This window comes from Heloderma suspectum, chromosome 4 (genome assembly GCF_057233095.1).
Source record: "Heloderma suspectum isolate Gila_16-S chromosome 4, 16-S_ref, whole genome shotgun sequence".
NCBI lineage: Eukaryota > Metazoa > Chordata > Lepidosauria > Squamata > Helodermatidae > Heloderma > Heloderma suspectum.
The window spans coordinates 285363424-285377699 of record NC_139461.1 but is presented as its reverse complement, the minus strand read 5'-3'; the positions used below and the strand labels follow the sequence as shown (position 1 = coordinate 285377699).

The window sequence follows — 14276 nt, the reverse complement described above, 5'->3', positions numbered from 1 at the left end:
ACAAGATCAGCCTCGGATGGCTTTCGCCCTGTCCCATCAACCAGGACAGCTAGACTGGTGAGGACGAGGGAGAGGGCCTTCTCTGTGGTGGCCCCCACTCCGTGGAACTCCCTCTCTAGGGAACTCCGCCATGCCCCCTCTTTAATGAGCTTCCGCCACGCATTAAAAACGTGGTTGTTCAGGCAGGCATTTGGGGTGGGCTAGGGTAATTTTAGACATTTTATGTTTTTAATGTTGAATTTTATTGTATGAACTGTTTTTATTGTTGTACATCACCCAGAGTGGCTGGTTGACTGGCCAGATGGGCGATAGATGAATAGAATAGAATAGAAAAAGATTCCTATGTCAGGGACTGTACATAAGAACATAAGAAGAGCCCTGCTGGATCAGACCAAGGATCTATCTAGTCCAGCATTATGTTCACACAGTGGCCAACCAGCCGTCGACCAGGAACCCATAAGTAGAACACAAGCACAATAGCACCCTCCCACCCACGTTCCCCAGCAACTGGTGTACATAGGCTCACTGCCTCTGGGAGGTAGCACATACCATCATGACTATCATGACTAGTAGCCATTGATAGCCTTTTCCTCCAGGAAACAGTACAAACAGTATCTCTAGCATTCAGCACAACTCATACATTACCCACTTCCAAAATGTAGAATTGTACCGTGTGGACAAAGTCATCTTTACAATCAAGTAAAAAAACTAAAGTTGTCTGGAAGCCCCAAGGACAGTTTTCAACAAGACCGTTAGCCCCACACCCACATTCTTGTTTCTGTCAATTCTAGCATCCAGGTATTCTTCAGCATGCAAGTCATAATTTGAACCCACATGTCCTGGAAAACATGTGTAGAAGTATTAAGGCCACTGTTTAAGAACGCTTTACCTTTTCTTCTGTCTTTAGTGCTGGCTTTGGGGGTTGTGGTTGAGGGACTTTGAATCCTAAGAGCTCCAGCATGTTCTCAGCTGCATTGCGCTTTGCTACTTTCTTGTTGGTTCCCATTCCTTCAGCTGTGTGCATACCAACTTTCACCTAGAAGTACAGAGAAACAGATTGTAATGGCAACTATCTCTTTATATTTCAAAGGGCAAACCAAGTACAGGTGACAATTAGCAATCTATCCATTCAAATATGGCTTGACAGGATAGCCAAGTCAAGTGGAGGTTACTGATCATAATCACTGCTACATGCCTTAATGGCATTTACTGCTGGCACAAAACACAGGCCGCTGTATTCTGTAACCTCCCTGTGGAACTTCCTTTTTAATGCTCCAAATACATTTAGATCCTGGAAAACTCCTCAGTCTCAAGAGAACATGATTCCAATTAGATTAGAAAGCACATGCATGGATGTTGTGCCTTGAACTGATCAAGATGTAAGTTGAAGAGCTGAATAGCTAGCAGCTCACTGATAATATTGCTCAGGCACAGCAGAGCATCCAAAGGATTCTGTGAGAAATAATCAGCTGACAGTGAAGAGATGAAGCTTCCCAAAGTTCTGTTTCAGAATCAGAGTACACTGCTCTCATTCTGAAACCTTGAAGAATATGAAGGATCCAATCAGGAAGATAACACATTTTCAGACCGTTCCAACAGCAAGGACAGAGACAAGTATGAAGAGAAACAAGGGGTATAATGAAGTGCAGTAATTTGATAATGCTAGATAGTAGAATGGACCTGCAGGAGCCATGGGTAGGAGGTGGGAACTACTTGCTGCTTATATTTGCCTCCGTAATAAATTGGTGCACAAAGACAATACATCAAGATTAGAGAAAATGGAAATGGAATTACCATGTACTGTTGTTCATACAAACAAAAACTTTGGCTATCACATAAAGATAAGGAAAGTATAGGACAAAACCTTCTCAAATATTTCTTTTTGGACTCAAAGTCCTACATAGCAGAATTATTCTAAAATGTATCACTCTTGCATGGAACTGCTGGTGTTTTGAATACGAGATTTCAACCAGGAAATATTTCTAGTACCCCTGAGCATTGGCCTGAGCATTGTGCCAAAGGCAGGTGAAATACTACACTACCCAAACCGTTCATACTGCTTTATTTTGGGGAAGCTACTGAAAAGGCCTCTGCACTGAGTACAGAGGTGCTGTAGGATTGGTTATGGTAAATATAAATATTTAGAGCATGACTTGCATCTTTGACCCTTGCTTCTTCCCCTATTTTTCCAAAAAATGTGGTAGAAGTGCCCAGCGTTTAGCACTGACAGAGGGAAAGCAAACAGGAAATCATGTAAGCACCAGAGAAATAAACCTGTGTATGCAGAAGTTAGTATGGGATTGTATTCTGCATGATATAGATCCTTGTCTAATTAGCAAAGGGTTGTCCTCATCTAATAGAGGACTGTCACAGTCATGCATGCTCTGGTAGCCTCTTGGCTACCATAAAGTGCTTTAGATGGGGTGGCCTTTAAACAGCTGACAAGTGTTAGCTGGTCCAGAATGAAGCAGTGCATCTTTTGTCTGGTTCTTGCCACAGAGATCATATGATTCTATAAACTTTGCTGGTTACCAGTATGTTTCTGGACTAAATGCATTCTATCAGTTTTAAACCTTTGAAGCTCTAGGTCTAGGATCTTTAAGATAACTTCTCACATATATACATCCATACCATCACCCCCTAATCCCCTTGTGTTATGATCTGCCAGATATGTTGTTTTAAGTGCCAATCCCATTTGAATTAAGATTAATAGAGGTTTTTTGGTAGTGGCATCTGAATTGTGGATTACCTATTGAGGAAAATCCACCAGCCCCCTATTATAATATGGACCTGTTCGGATGTAACGACAGCATCCAGCAACAAATCATGGGTTAATTAACCCACGAACTGCAGGGATGTATGCCACACCCAAGCCAAGCACAAGCTGCTTTCTCTTTCCATCAACAACTCTTGAATGAGGCATTCGAGGGTTGTTTCTGTGACACTTGGGCTTGTTTGTGGGTTAAATTGCCCCATGTTAACCCATGGCTTCCCTGCAATTAATTAACTCCCAATTTGCTGCTGGATGCCGCTGTTACATTCGAACAGTCACTATGCCTTCAGACATCTTACAAATTGTTCTACCATGCTGAAAATGTGCTTACTTATTTTAATACAAAATAAACTGCAATGTATTTTTATTTTGTTTTATGAATTGTCTTCTGTTTTAACAATATTCTACTCTAAGCTCCTCTGAGGGGCTCTCGTGGCCAAAATCAGCCTAAACATTCAAATAAAGTAAAATGTGTGGGTGCACCCCCCCCCCAATATCCCCACAAGCCTGACACAGTTGCACAGCAGAAAGGAGAGCCAAGCTCTGCACAAACCTGCATAACGAACTCCCTGCGCCTTGGAAGTCCCCGTTCTGTGATGAGCATGTACTCTGGCTCCTTCTCTTTTTTTGCTTGCTGTATTTGAGCCAGTCTGCTAATAGGGTTCATACCTTGGCCGTATTCAGGACTCGTCTGCAGCTTAGAGAGAAGCAGAAGTCAGACAACAGTTGTCAAGAGCAATTCCAATACAGTACAGTCTCATTAACACTCTTAGGAATTCGGGTTGCTTTTGTTGTTTTTATAGAGAACTGGTATATTTGAAATGACACTAGTTTTGCTCATTTGATTACATTAAGTCTAATTCTGTAAAAGGCAGAACATGCACGCAAGATCTAAAACCACAGAATACACTGGGAATGCCTACTCTGCAAGCCTCCACTAAAATGGAGTTATGAAAGAGCATTTGACTTATAGAGGACAGCAAACACATATCACAGAACCCTAAATTTAAGTAAAGTTAATGTTTTCTTACTAATAAAGAATTGTTAGTTTAATACTGCAAGAGTGAACAGAGATCTCTGATACCCAGAGGTGCAAACTGAGGTGTCTGCTATAAACCAAGGCTGCATCCTTCTACAACATCTGTGACTTGGCTAGCGTATATCTCCCTCACCTTGACTATTGATTTTGTTTTCTTTTTGATTCGTGGCTTCATTTTCTCAACTGTTGGAAGGGGAGGCAGTTTCTTCAGCTCCTCTAAGACTGCTATGGCTGCGTTCTTCTTGGAAATCTTCTTGCTCTTGCCTTCGCCCTCACCCATGAACTCGCCCACAGAGACCTTTGTTACAAAGCTCTTCATATGAGGGGGACCACTCTCCCGGGTCACCTGTTTCGGAGGGAAAAACTGAGTGAAAGCGTGATAAACACTTATTAAAAATGGTAAGGTACATTGGTTGTAGCAAACTTCACTCACATGAAATAAAATGCAATTTGGGGCAGGGAGGAACAAGTATTAATTAATTAATTAATTAATTAATTAATGTTCCTGATAAACCAGGAAGTGGCCATATTTTAAAAGCCTCTCAGTAGATCACCCCACCCCTTGCAGGTTAAAAATATAAACCCAGATAAGAATGTACATGCTTTAGGAATTTCATTGTTTTTACAGTCTTGTTCCATTCAGCAAGTACCAAGTTAGTCTCTTGGGATGTAAATATTGCCCAAATTCCCAGCATTTAGGCCTGCACAAATTTCTACTTAAAAGCACACTAAACCTTGGCATGCATCCATGCTTACATTAAGCAAATGCCCAAGTATTAATTCACAGTGAAGGAACAAATGCTGCTAATAGATAGATTTGGCTCTGAACAGGTCCTCTTTTACACTTTACATACAACTATTATCAGAAAGACAGTACATTCTTAAACATGAATGATATATCTGAAAGTCTAATCTCATTCCAAGACAATTCAACAGTAGTGCTCATTGTTTTAACCTTTTCATATCCTTAACCAAGCCTAGGAATTTTATCACTTTAGATAGAATCCATCCCAATGGCTGTGCTTGGATATCACGCTAAACCATAGTTAGCACAACGAGATTGACCTCAGTGAGCCTCGGGCTCCATCATTCCCACTCCTCCTCCCGCATTTCCAGGAGAAGAATTTCAAACTGTGGTTAAAGTTAACTGCAGTTTATTTATTTGATTTGTATGCTAACTTTCTTCCAAAAAAAATGGCACTCAAGGCTTACAGGCACAATTAACATTGATTAAAACAATGCAATAAAAATATAACAATTACAGAATAAAAAAATAAACACCAGCACCCAACCCAACAGACCCACTTATAGGTCAAAGGTCTTCTTGAATAAAACGGTCTTTGCCTGTCAGCAGAAGGATAACAAAACAGCAGTGAACCTAGCCTCCCTCAGCAGAGAGTTCCACAGCCTGGGAACAGCCACCAAAAAGGCCCTCTCTCAGCTCACCACCAAAAGTGCCTCTGAAGGTAGCAGTCTTGAAAAAGGGGCCTCACCAGAAGATCTCCCATACAAACCTGCCCAGGTTTTAAGAAGGCAGTCTTTCAGGTAGCCCAGTCCCAAGCCATATAGGGCTTTATAGGTTATAACCATCACTTCAAATTCCGCCCGGAAACAAACTGGTTGCCAGTGAAGCTGATGTAACAAGGGAGTCATGTGCTCCCTGTACCCAGCCCTGGGCAACAGTCTGGCTGCAGCATTCTGAACCAGCTGAAGTTTCTGACCAGTTTTCAAAGGCAGCCCCACACAGAGCGTGTTACAGCAGTCCAAATGGGATGTAACTAAGGCATACGTGATCGCAGCCAGATCAGACATCTTTAGGAACGGCAGCAGTTGGTGCACTAGCCTCAACTGTGCAAATGCACTCCTGGCCACTGCCAAGACCTGAGAATCCAGGTTTAGGCTGAGTCCAAGAGCGCACCCAAACTGTGAGCCTGAGTCTTCAGGGGGAATGTAACCCATCCAGCACAGGTTGAAACCCTACTCCCTGATCTGCCTTTCGACTGACCTAAAGGACTTGTCTTGTCTGGATTAAGCTTCAATTTGTTTGCCCTCATCCAGTCCATTAGTGACATCAGACACCAATTTAGAAACAGAACAGCTTCCTTGGATTTAGATGGAAAAGACAGATAGACTTGGGAGTCATCAGCATACTGGTGGCACTGAATCCCAAAACTCCAGACAATCTCTCCCAGCGATTTCATGTATATGTTAAATAACATGAGGGTTAAGATGGAACCCTGAGGAAACTACAGACCAACAGCCACAGTGTTGAACAGGAATCCCCCAGTCCCACCTTCTGAGATCACCACTCCAAGAAGAACTGGAGCCACTGTATAACAGTGCCTCCCAGTCCTGCCTCAGACAGACGCCTCAGACGGAGACCATGGTTGATGGCATTAAAAACCGCTGAAAGGCCCAGCAGAGCAGGGACATACTCCCCCTGTCCAGTTCCCAGCATAGATAGTCCATAAGGTGACCAAGCAATCTCTGTCCCATGACCAGGCCTGAAGCCAGATTGAAATGGGTTTAGATCATCTGTCTCATCTAGAAATCCCTGGAAAAACCAACCAACTTCAAACTATGGTTAAGCAAAAATGGAAGCAAAAGCTTCCTAACTCCTTCTCTCGGCCATGAGGGAGAAGGAGAGGACAAGGGGAGATGTGCAAGCCCAAGGTTTGCTGTAGCTTTGTCACGACTGTGCTAAACCATTCGTGTGAGGTTTGAATGCAGACAAGGAATCCAGCTTCCATGAGTGGACATTCGCTTGGGGAAGAGGGCTTTACTGCTTCCCCCTTCTCACTGCAGCCTCACACCCCTTCACCAGCTGCTCCTGAGGACTGGACGACCCTCTGGAATGAAGTAGGATACAATGTGAGGGCTGCAGCAAAAATCAGGGACAGCCCCCCTCCATGCAAGTGGAAGTGCCTTCCGCTAATACGTAAGCACCTTTCAATCCAAGCTACTATGTTGTTACATCCCATACAGTAATGAACCAAATGTACATTGGTGGCATCTTCCTTACCCTTCTAATATTTTGGAATAATTTAACTGCTGCCAGCACACAACATCTCTTAATTTCCCTTTTCATAGATTTGGGGTATGAAAACCAACATAACTACTGGACCCAGGGAAAGAGAATCTGGCCATATACTAATACTCAATTTTAAAAGTCAGCTGTATTCAACAAAAAAGTATTCCCATCAAGTATATTACTATCTTCAATATACTAAAATAAAACCACTTTTAGAGCAATTAACTAAACCTACCTCAAAATTCACAGGCAAGTTCCTTTTAAGTGCAATCTCAAACACTTGGCTTATTTCAGATTTATTGAGATTTTCATCATCTGGTTCTCTCCCATTAATCTAAGAGAAGAACAGTTATATTGAAGAGGCTTCTTGCACTGCTGTCATACCAGCTCACTAACAACAAGACTGCCACAACACAGTGCAGGGTTAGTGTAGGGATTTAAGCATGATTTCTTCAGAAGCAGATTAGATTAAAGGCTCAAGGACATTTTGCACTACAACTGTGTCACATGCAAGTGAAATGACCCAAAGTTATTTCCTTGTCTGAAAATCTATGTAAGAACATTAAGTAGCTCTAAAAGTCCAGGGGCATATGTTAGGTTGATTTTGATGTATGCATGAAAATACTTACAGGCAACATGGAAAAGAACTGGCAAGAAAGTTAAGAGTTGTAGCCTATACTATTTTTAATATGCAAAGACCAATGTTAGGCCTTTCCAATTACAGGCCATTATCTGAAGAAAGACATAACTGCTTTGAAGGGGAGCTTTGGCCTTATGTTTCTCTAATAGCAATCTCTTCTCGCCATCCCCATATGCCACATGGTAAATCACTTTTTAAATAGAGGGGTGTTTTCAAAAGCAGTTTTCAGTGAGGCACAAGAACCTGCTACTGTAAGGAAAATAAAAAGAAACAATGCACTGGGTGCACCAAAGTCCTCAGTTCATCTAATGCAGCGCTTTGGATCTCAGCCACAGTATTAAACCAGTGAAGACTGGAGAGATGTGACATTCCCTTGTGGGAAGAGACATATTATCTCCTACTGCATGGGTGGGCAACCTTTTTGGCCCTGAGGTCTGCGTGTGAGGTTGGCTGTACAGCCAGAGGCTGCACATGCCCACACATACACACACTCTCTCCTCTCTTCACATCTTGATCCAGATCCCTGCAAGAAGAGGCTTTAACCTCACCCTCTCACCCAGCAATCCCAAGGTTAAAGCTTCCCCACCGACCCATCCCAGCAACCTTGATCCACATCGCTGAGAGGCTTTTAACTTCTCCTTCCTCCTATTAATCATGTTGGGAAAGACACAGTACAGGATGACCCTCCCTGCGTGCCTTCTTTCGCAGCACGATAGGGCTGTGAGGAGCTCTTCCATGCTGGGAAAGAAATTTAAGGAAGCGTTTGTAACCTGCTGGATACTGCCCCTATTCTACAAATAGAATTAACAAATGTAATCAGAAGGGTGATGTTGAAAAACTGGTGGTTCACAATAATTACATATTTTTTCCAGCAAGGGTTGCTGTGGTTAGTCTGGTTGCCCACCTTTCACAGTACAATAGTTTTGCCTACTCAAACATGCATCCCATCTCTTCCAGTCTTACAAAGCCATATGCAGGCTGCAAAGGGAGGACCTAAGGGAGAAATCCAGTGAATGTAGTTCTGCTGATGGAACTGCAGAAATAGGACGGCAACAGTTTCCCCCTCAAAATCAGCTACAGAGGGTTGGGGGACCTTCTAGAGCAGATTTTCAGTGGCAAAGGAGACTGCAGGAGGAAAGAGAGGCAGAGGAAGTTGTGCTGTGCAAACAGAACACTGGATTCCATCCTTAAGCTTCTCCTTAAGAGCCAATTTGTTAGAACTTCCTCTACTCCCAATTCTAGAACAGGTTTCTCCACTGCAAGCTAATACTTTGGAGTTCTTTTATACCAATGTGAGTACCATGGAATCTCATTTTATATTATTTATATAATATGCATGTGTGTACAAACTGAAGTACTACCAATGACTTAGTGGCTTTGGAGAATGATTATTTGTTAACTAAGGAATTATGTACAGATGAGACCATGTCAGAATGCCTTTTTATAAGATCAAGAATATTAGATGTTCTGTTTGAACCATTTTTATGGTGCCAATTTATAATAAGATTAGTCAAACAAATTTCTATTCATTCAGAATAGCAGCAATAACATTAGGCCTAATTAAAGCCATGCATATACAAAAGTCTGAACACATTATTTAGACTACTCATAGTAACTAGTATGCTGATGAGGCCCCTCTAACTACAGTGGCCAAGCAAAATAGTCATGCCATGCAGAGGTACACATCACAAGTACAATCATTAACCTTCCAAAAAACTATCATGCAAAATTAATTAACTGCCACTAACTACAGTACAGGGCAATAGAGAACATCAGGAGAGATGAAGCACACAGCAATTCTTTAGAATTTACTGTTCACAGGGAACAATGGAAATGGCAGAGGAAGCAATAACTAGAATGACTGATGCTATTTAGGAATAGCTATTGGGGTACAGAAGATGCTTTGCACATAAAGGAGACAAGGTCCCAGGTTTTGATCTCTCTGGTTAAAAAATCTCAGGTAACCATGTTGTAAGAGGGCCCTACTAAAGACCCCAGAGAACTGCTGCAGATTAAGGTAAATAGCAGAAAGCTAAACAACTCTGGCAGCTTCTAAGGTAGTGCCAAATTAAGCAATATTCATCTCCTTTTACAGATGCATGTGAATGATGCCAGTAATTCAATTTTAGTTCTGCCACAAGCAGGCAATAAAGTATATGGGTAAAATAGAATATGGAGTTCTCTGTACAGCTCAGATATTGACAATTTCTACAAAGACTCATGCTTGATTTTCAAAGAAGTGACAGCCTTATCAATAACCTTTGGCCACCAGCATCATGCTAGACATATTTATATGATTCCACTTTCTGTTGCAGTATTTCTTAAATACATTCTATGAGAAAACTTTTCTCCCACTCACCATTTCTACAATGCCTCAAAGACTTGACATGGGTGTGACACTACCTGAACTGGATTATATCCAGCACAAGCTGGATCCACCTCAAGTTATACAACGAGTCCTCCCTATCACTCTAAGCAGCACTAAAAATGTTTTAAACTTACTCCAAAATTGAAAAATTGAACTTGTTTTTTTCATCCAAGTTCTAGGTAGATCCACTGAGCAGCTAGCCTTGATTTTGAAGTTATGATTTTCACAAAGCAGTGTAGTTAAGCCATGCAATAACTCAGGTATTGTCTTATAAGACAACATGCTGTATTTGTGGCACATGGTCCTGGCTGCATGAGTTAGCCAGTGAGGGCTAGTTGAGCAGACAGGACTGCCTTGGGTTGGTGAAAGGGATATAGTGAGAAAGAGTGTAATAGCATTGGCGGAGGCCAAATGTCAATGAATGTACCTCCTCATTCTGTAAACTAGACCTATGCTAAGCTATTTGGCCTGTTTACTGAATATCAATGCTCGAGTCACATTCTATTGTAGCTAGTCACATTCTGCCACAAAGTATGCATTCATACTAAGCAACTGTGGCTATACTACTTTAATAACGGTGCCTTTAATAAAGCAATTTCCATCTTATATTTTGTTGGCTATTTTGCAAGCAGCTTCTGTACCCCACTGATGCTAAAGCGCAACTGCTGCATTTACTTCTAGTTAGCTGCAAATATCTCAAGGATTCACTACAGCTAAATGGAAATTGCCACAGATTAAATGCTATTTCCAGCATGAAGCATGGGCAGGCTGCAGATAGGTTAGGATAAATGACACAACAGTACAACGTGTGCACAAGCCTTCAAAAATTAGAGCCACAGAATTTGCACAAATCTAGCAAACAAAGCAAGAGCTTTGCTTTCAATGAACTTCAGAGCACAAATACGAATTTCAAGTGAAGCTGGTTAATGCTCAAAGCATACTACCTCTGGTTTCTCAGGCAGGGGCTCATTTTGCAGGATTTTCAGTGCTTTAGCAGCTGCATCATGCTTAGCAGCCTGTCTTGTTCTACCTTTCCCATGAAACTGCTGTCCCCCAATAGAGAGCTCCACTTGATAGAGCCAGGATCCCACAGGAAATGGATAGAAGTACCTAAAAACAGAAAGACTTGAATTTCAGGCTTAGGTTATATAACAAGGTTATTCTGCCAGTAGACTAAGTTTAAATAAAGACTTAAACTGAAAGCCAATACTGAACACAATGCACCAACCGTTAAACCTTTAAAACTTAACTGTTGAACTTCACAGAACTTAAGTACCTACATTTTTATAACTAGAAACATTGAGCCAGAAGCACAAAGTAAGCATTAAACAAAAGATTTATGAACTCAACCAGCAGATTACTCTAGCATTAGACACTTTGCACAGTCAACAGCACTTAATAAAAAAGAAACTTAGATGTTCATGTTAGTAATATATTTTGCCCATTTGATTTAGGCAAACCAGACCTAAGAAAGGAGACTATGGGTAACATCCAATGCTGCATGAGCAGACCTCCACTCACGCAACAGAACATTCCCTTCCCCTTCTCCCTCCAGCACAACCCCAAAATCTGCTTTGGAGGATTCCCTAACCTTCTAGAGCAGATTTGGAGAGTGCAGGGGGAGAATCCATTCTGTTGATGGATGGACATAGTTGGACAGAAGCCTGGCAGTTTAGTAATGTGCCCCCCCCCCCCCCCCAAGCAACAGCACAGCCCTCCTGTTGCTTGTCAGACTTTTGTTTTCAATCTTGGTATGTATTTTAGCTGGAGAGTTTGTTGCACAAGGGAAAAATCTAAGAGGAGAAAAACAGTTGTATAGCTTCTCTGAGCATAAGCAGAGGCAAGACAGCAAGCAACTACTTTTTCACTTTGAATCAAGGAACAGAGATAAACAGGTGCTTTAAAGAAAAAGAAAGGTTTAGCAAGCCTCACTAGGGAGAGTGAGACTGTTGCCAGAGGCACTAGAAATGCAGCTTAATTGGCTAGGAGGCAAAGTGCCAAGTCTTCTCACTCCCCAGCAGTGCAAGGCAGGACTCTGCTCAACACACACATTTTGCACCCTATGCACTACTTACAAATGCTGAAGGGTGCAACCCCTTTTTCTACCAACATCCTGTTCCTTTAATATCTCTTGGGTCTCCGCCTTTTCTCTTTGTTTTCTGCCCCACACAGTATAGAGCTTTGCCAACTGAATCATCCTTTTTTTTTTTACCATAGCTATGCTTGGGAAGGCTGCAGTATTACTTGGGGGGTGATCATTAGGTGTTTTATGGTGCAGCAGCAGCTGAGCCTTATTCTACTGATCACTACAGTATGTTTCAATCTACATTCAACTATGGTTGCCTTTAAGTATCCATTAAGCTCATGTAGAGATGTGAAAGCCTGGAAAAACCCAAGTCTTTTGCAGGGGGGGGGGTCCCCAAGGACAGTTTTTGGTTTTTTTTAAAAAATGAGCAGCTTTGTATTATAAAATATTTTCTTTTAGAATTTAAAACAGTATATTGAAAAAAATATATTGTTACCCAGCCTTTACTCCCCTCAAATGATTTCTAAAAACTATGTATTAAGAAGACTTTTATAGGAAGACTAGAGATGTAAAATGTCTGGAAATGAAGCCATGGGGAAAAAATGTTTTTAATCCTCTCTGTAAGATTCTCAGCATAGTTATTTCTTCCATTTCTTATTAAAATTATTGATCCAATGTACCTTTTACTTACAGACATTTTGGGATGCTCCAACTCCTGCTCAGTTTCCTAACATGTGAACAGAGTCACCATATCTAGACAGTTTGGGTTTTGTTCTACAGGGTCCTGCGTTTCTGGACTTTTCTTCTGCCTCCACTTTTTCTGTTTCTTTTGGCTTCTAGGAAGATTCAGATGTTTCAGGGACTACTTGCTGAAGTTCCCTCTGGTCAGGAACCTAAAATATTTTATGTACAACTTGGTTTGCTCATAAAATTATCATGTTTGGTACATTAAATTTTAGAAGCATAACTTACTCGGACATTAATTACAAATTTACTAATGGAGATCACTTTTTAAAGTTTTCAAATGTAATAATTTTATGCACAAACCAAGTTACACATAATATAACTTTAGGAACATAAAGGCTGCTTTACCTTCCTAAAGCAGCCTTCCTCAACCTGGTGCCCTCCAGATGTTTTGGACTACAACGGCCAGCATTCCTGACAATTGGCCATCCTGCCTGAGGCTGATAGAAGCTGAAGTTAAAAATATCTGAAGGGCACCAGGTTGTGGAAGGCTGTTATAAAGCAACAAAGTGACTTTAGATCTGTAAAGAGTGCTAAAAAAAAAAAAGTACTGCTTATTTTTCCATTTCTCTCAAAATTCCTATTTTTCCCAGAAAACAGCAAAATATGTTTTTTTCCCCATGGCTTCAAAACTTGTGAAAATTTTACATCTCTAAACTCATGCATAAAACATGCTTGTTCTGGGGAGACAACTGGAGAATTCTTCACAAGCCCAAAAAACTGTGAAGCTGACGGAAGATGATCGGAGGACGTCATTACAGGAGAGAGTGTCATGGCAGGACATACCGTGGGGGATAAGCACCACCTCTCATATTGTAGTTGTAGGTGGACCTCATCTCCGTGTAAGGATCTATAGGCTTGTACATAGGTTTCTTTCCCAGCTTCATACAAAGTGCATTCAGCTCCACTGTGGGGGTTACACTATCTAAAGAGAAGAAGACAGAGCAACTGTTAATGGCGGAAGTTTAAGAGAATTCCACGCTATGCCTTAACCATCCATTCCCTGTCAGAGGTGTTTCTGAGTGCAGGGAGTGGGATAGCAGTTCAGATTCTGAAAGAGAACCACCAGACATAAAAGAGGTGTTTCCCAAGCTAGTCCAGATATGAGTAGGCCGGCTTCCCAAGTTACAAACATCCAGCTAGCTGAGGATGAGGGTCCCTCTTCACCCCCCCAGTGAGAGGCAGCGAACAGGAGGCAGCGGGGTCTGGAGAGTATGACCTAATAGACGCCAGAAGCAGGCACCGAGCAAAGACAGAGAAGGCAGGGGTGGAACTTAGACAGTCTACGCGATTGGCCTTCCGTGAAAAGCTGCGCTTAGAGGCCTCATGAGAAGAGAGGGAGCACCCCTGCTTAAGTTAAGCTAGTCAGACCACCTCCCTCTTCAAATGGCGGGCAACTCTCGTAACTTCCTTTTGAATCCCCTGAAGGCATTCCTTTGAAGACTGAGAATCAATGAGAATTTGGCATCTGTATGACCCTGTGAAGTAGCAGATTAAAAGATGTAGACGGAAGCCTCTTGTCTGTGTATGTTTGGGCTTGGAAGTAAAGTGGGGGCTAAAGGAATCCTGACATTCCTTCAACAGCTAAAAGCAAACTTGAGAAGATTGGAGTAGGGGAAAAAGGAGCCCTATGTATGAAATGGTGATAGGGGGCA

At 41.8% G+C, this 14276-nt stretch overlaps 1 protein-coding gene across 18 annotated transcripts in view; it reads right to left on the bottom strand.

The window, feature by feature from the left end:
- Positions 1-14276, bottom strand: part of STAU1 (staufen double-stranded RNA binding protein 1) — a 53430-nt gene that overhangs the window by 12685 nt on the left and 26469 nt on the right. For 4 of the 18 annotated variants that reach the window (XM_084854092.1, XM_084854085.1, XM_084854086.1 and 1 more), the window contains 6 exons: positions 13408-13546; positions 10796-10961; positions 7079-7177; positions 3946-4176; positions 3327-3470; positions 890-1036 (listed from right to left, as the gene is read on the bottom strand). In XM_084854092.1, coding sequence (XP_084710218.1) covers positions 890-1036; positions 3327-3470; positions 3946-4176; positions 7079-7177; positions 10796-10961; positions 13408-13546 — 926 coding nt within the window. The remainder of the gene's footprint in view (positions 1-889; positions 1037-3326; positions 3471-3945; positions 4177-7078; positions 7178-10795; positions 10962-13407; positions 13547-14276) is intronic. The other 14 variants (XM_084854090.1, XM_084854088.1, XM_084854091.1 and 11 more) reach the window with 5 other exon arrangements.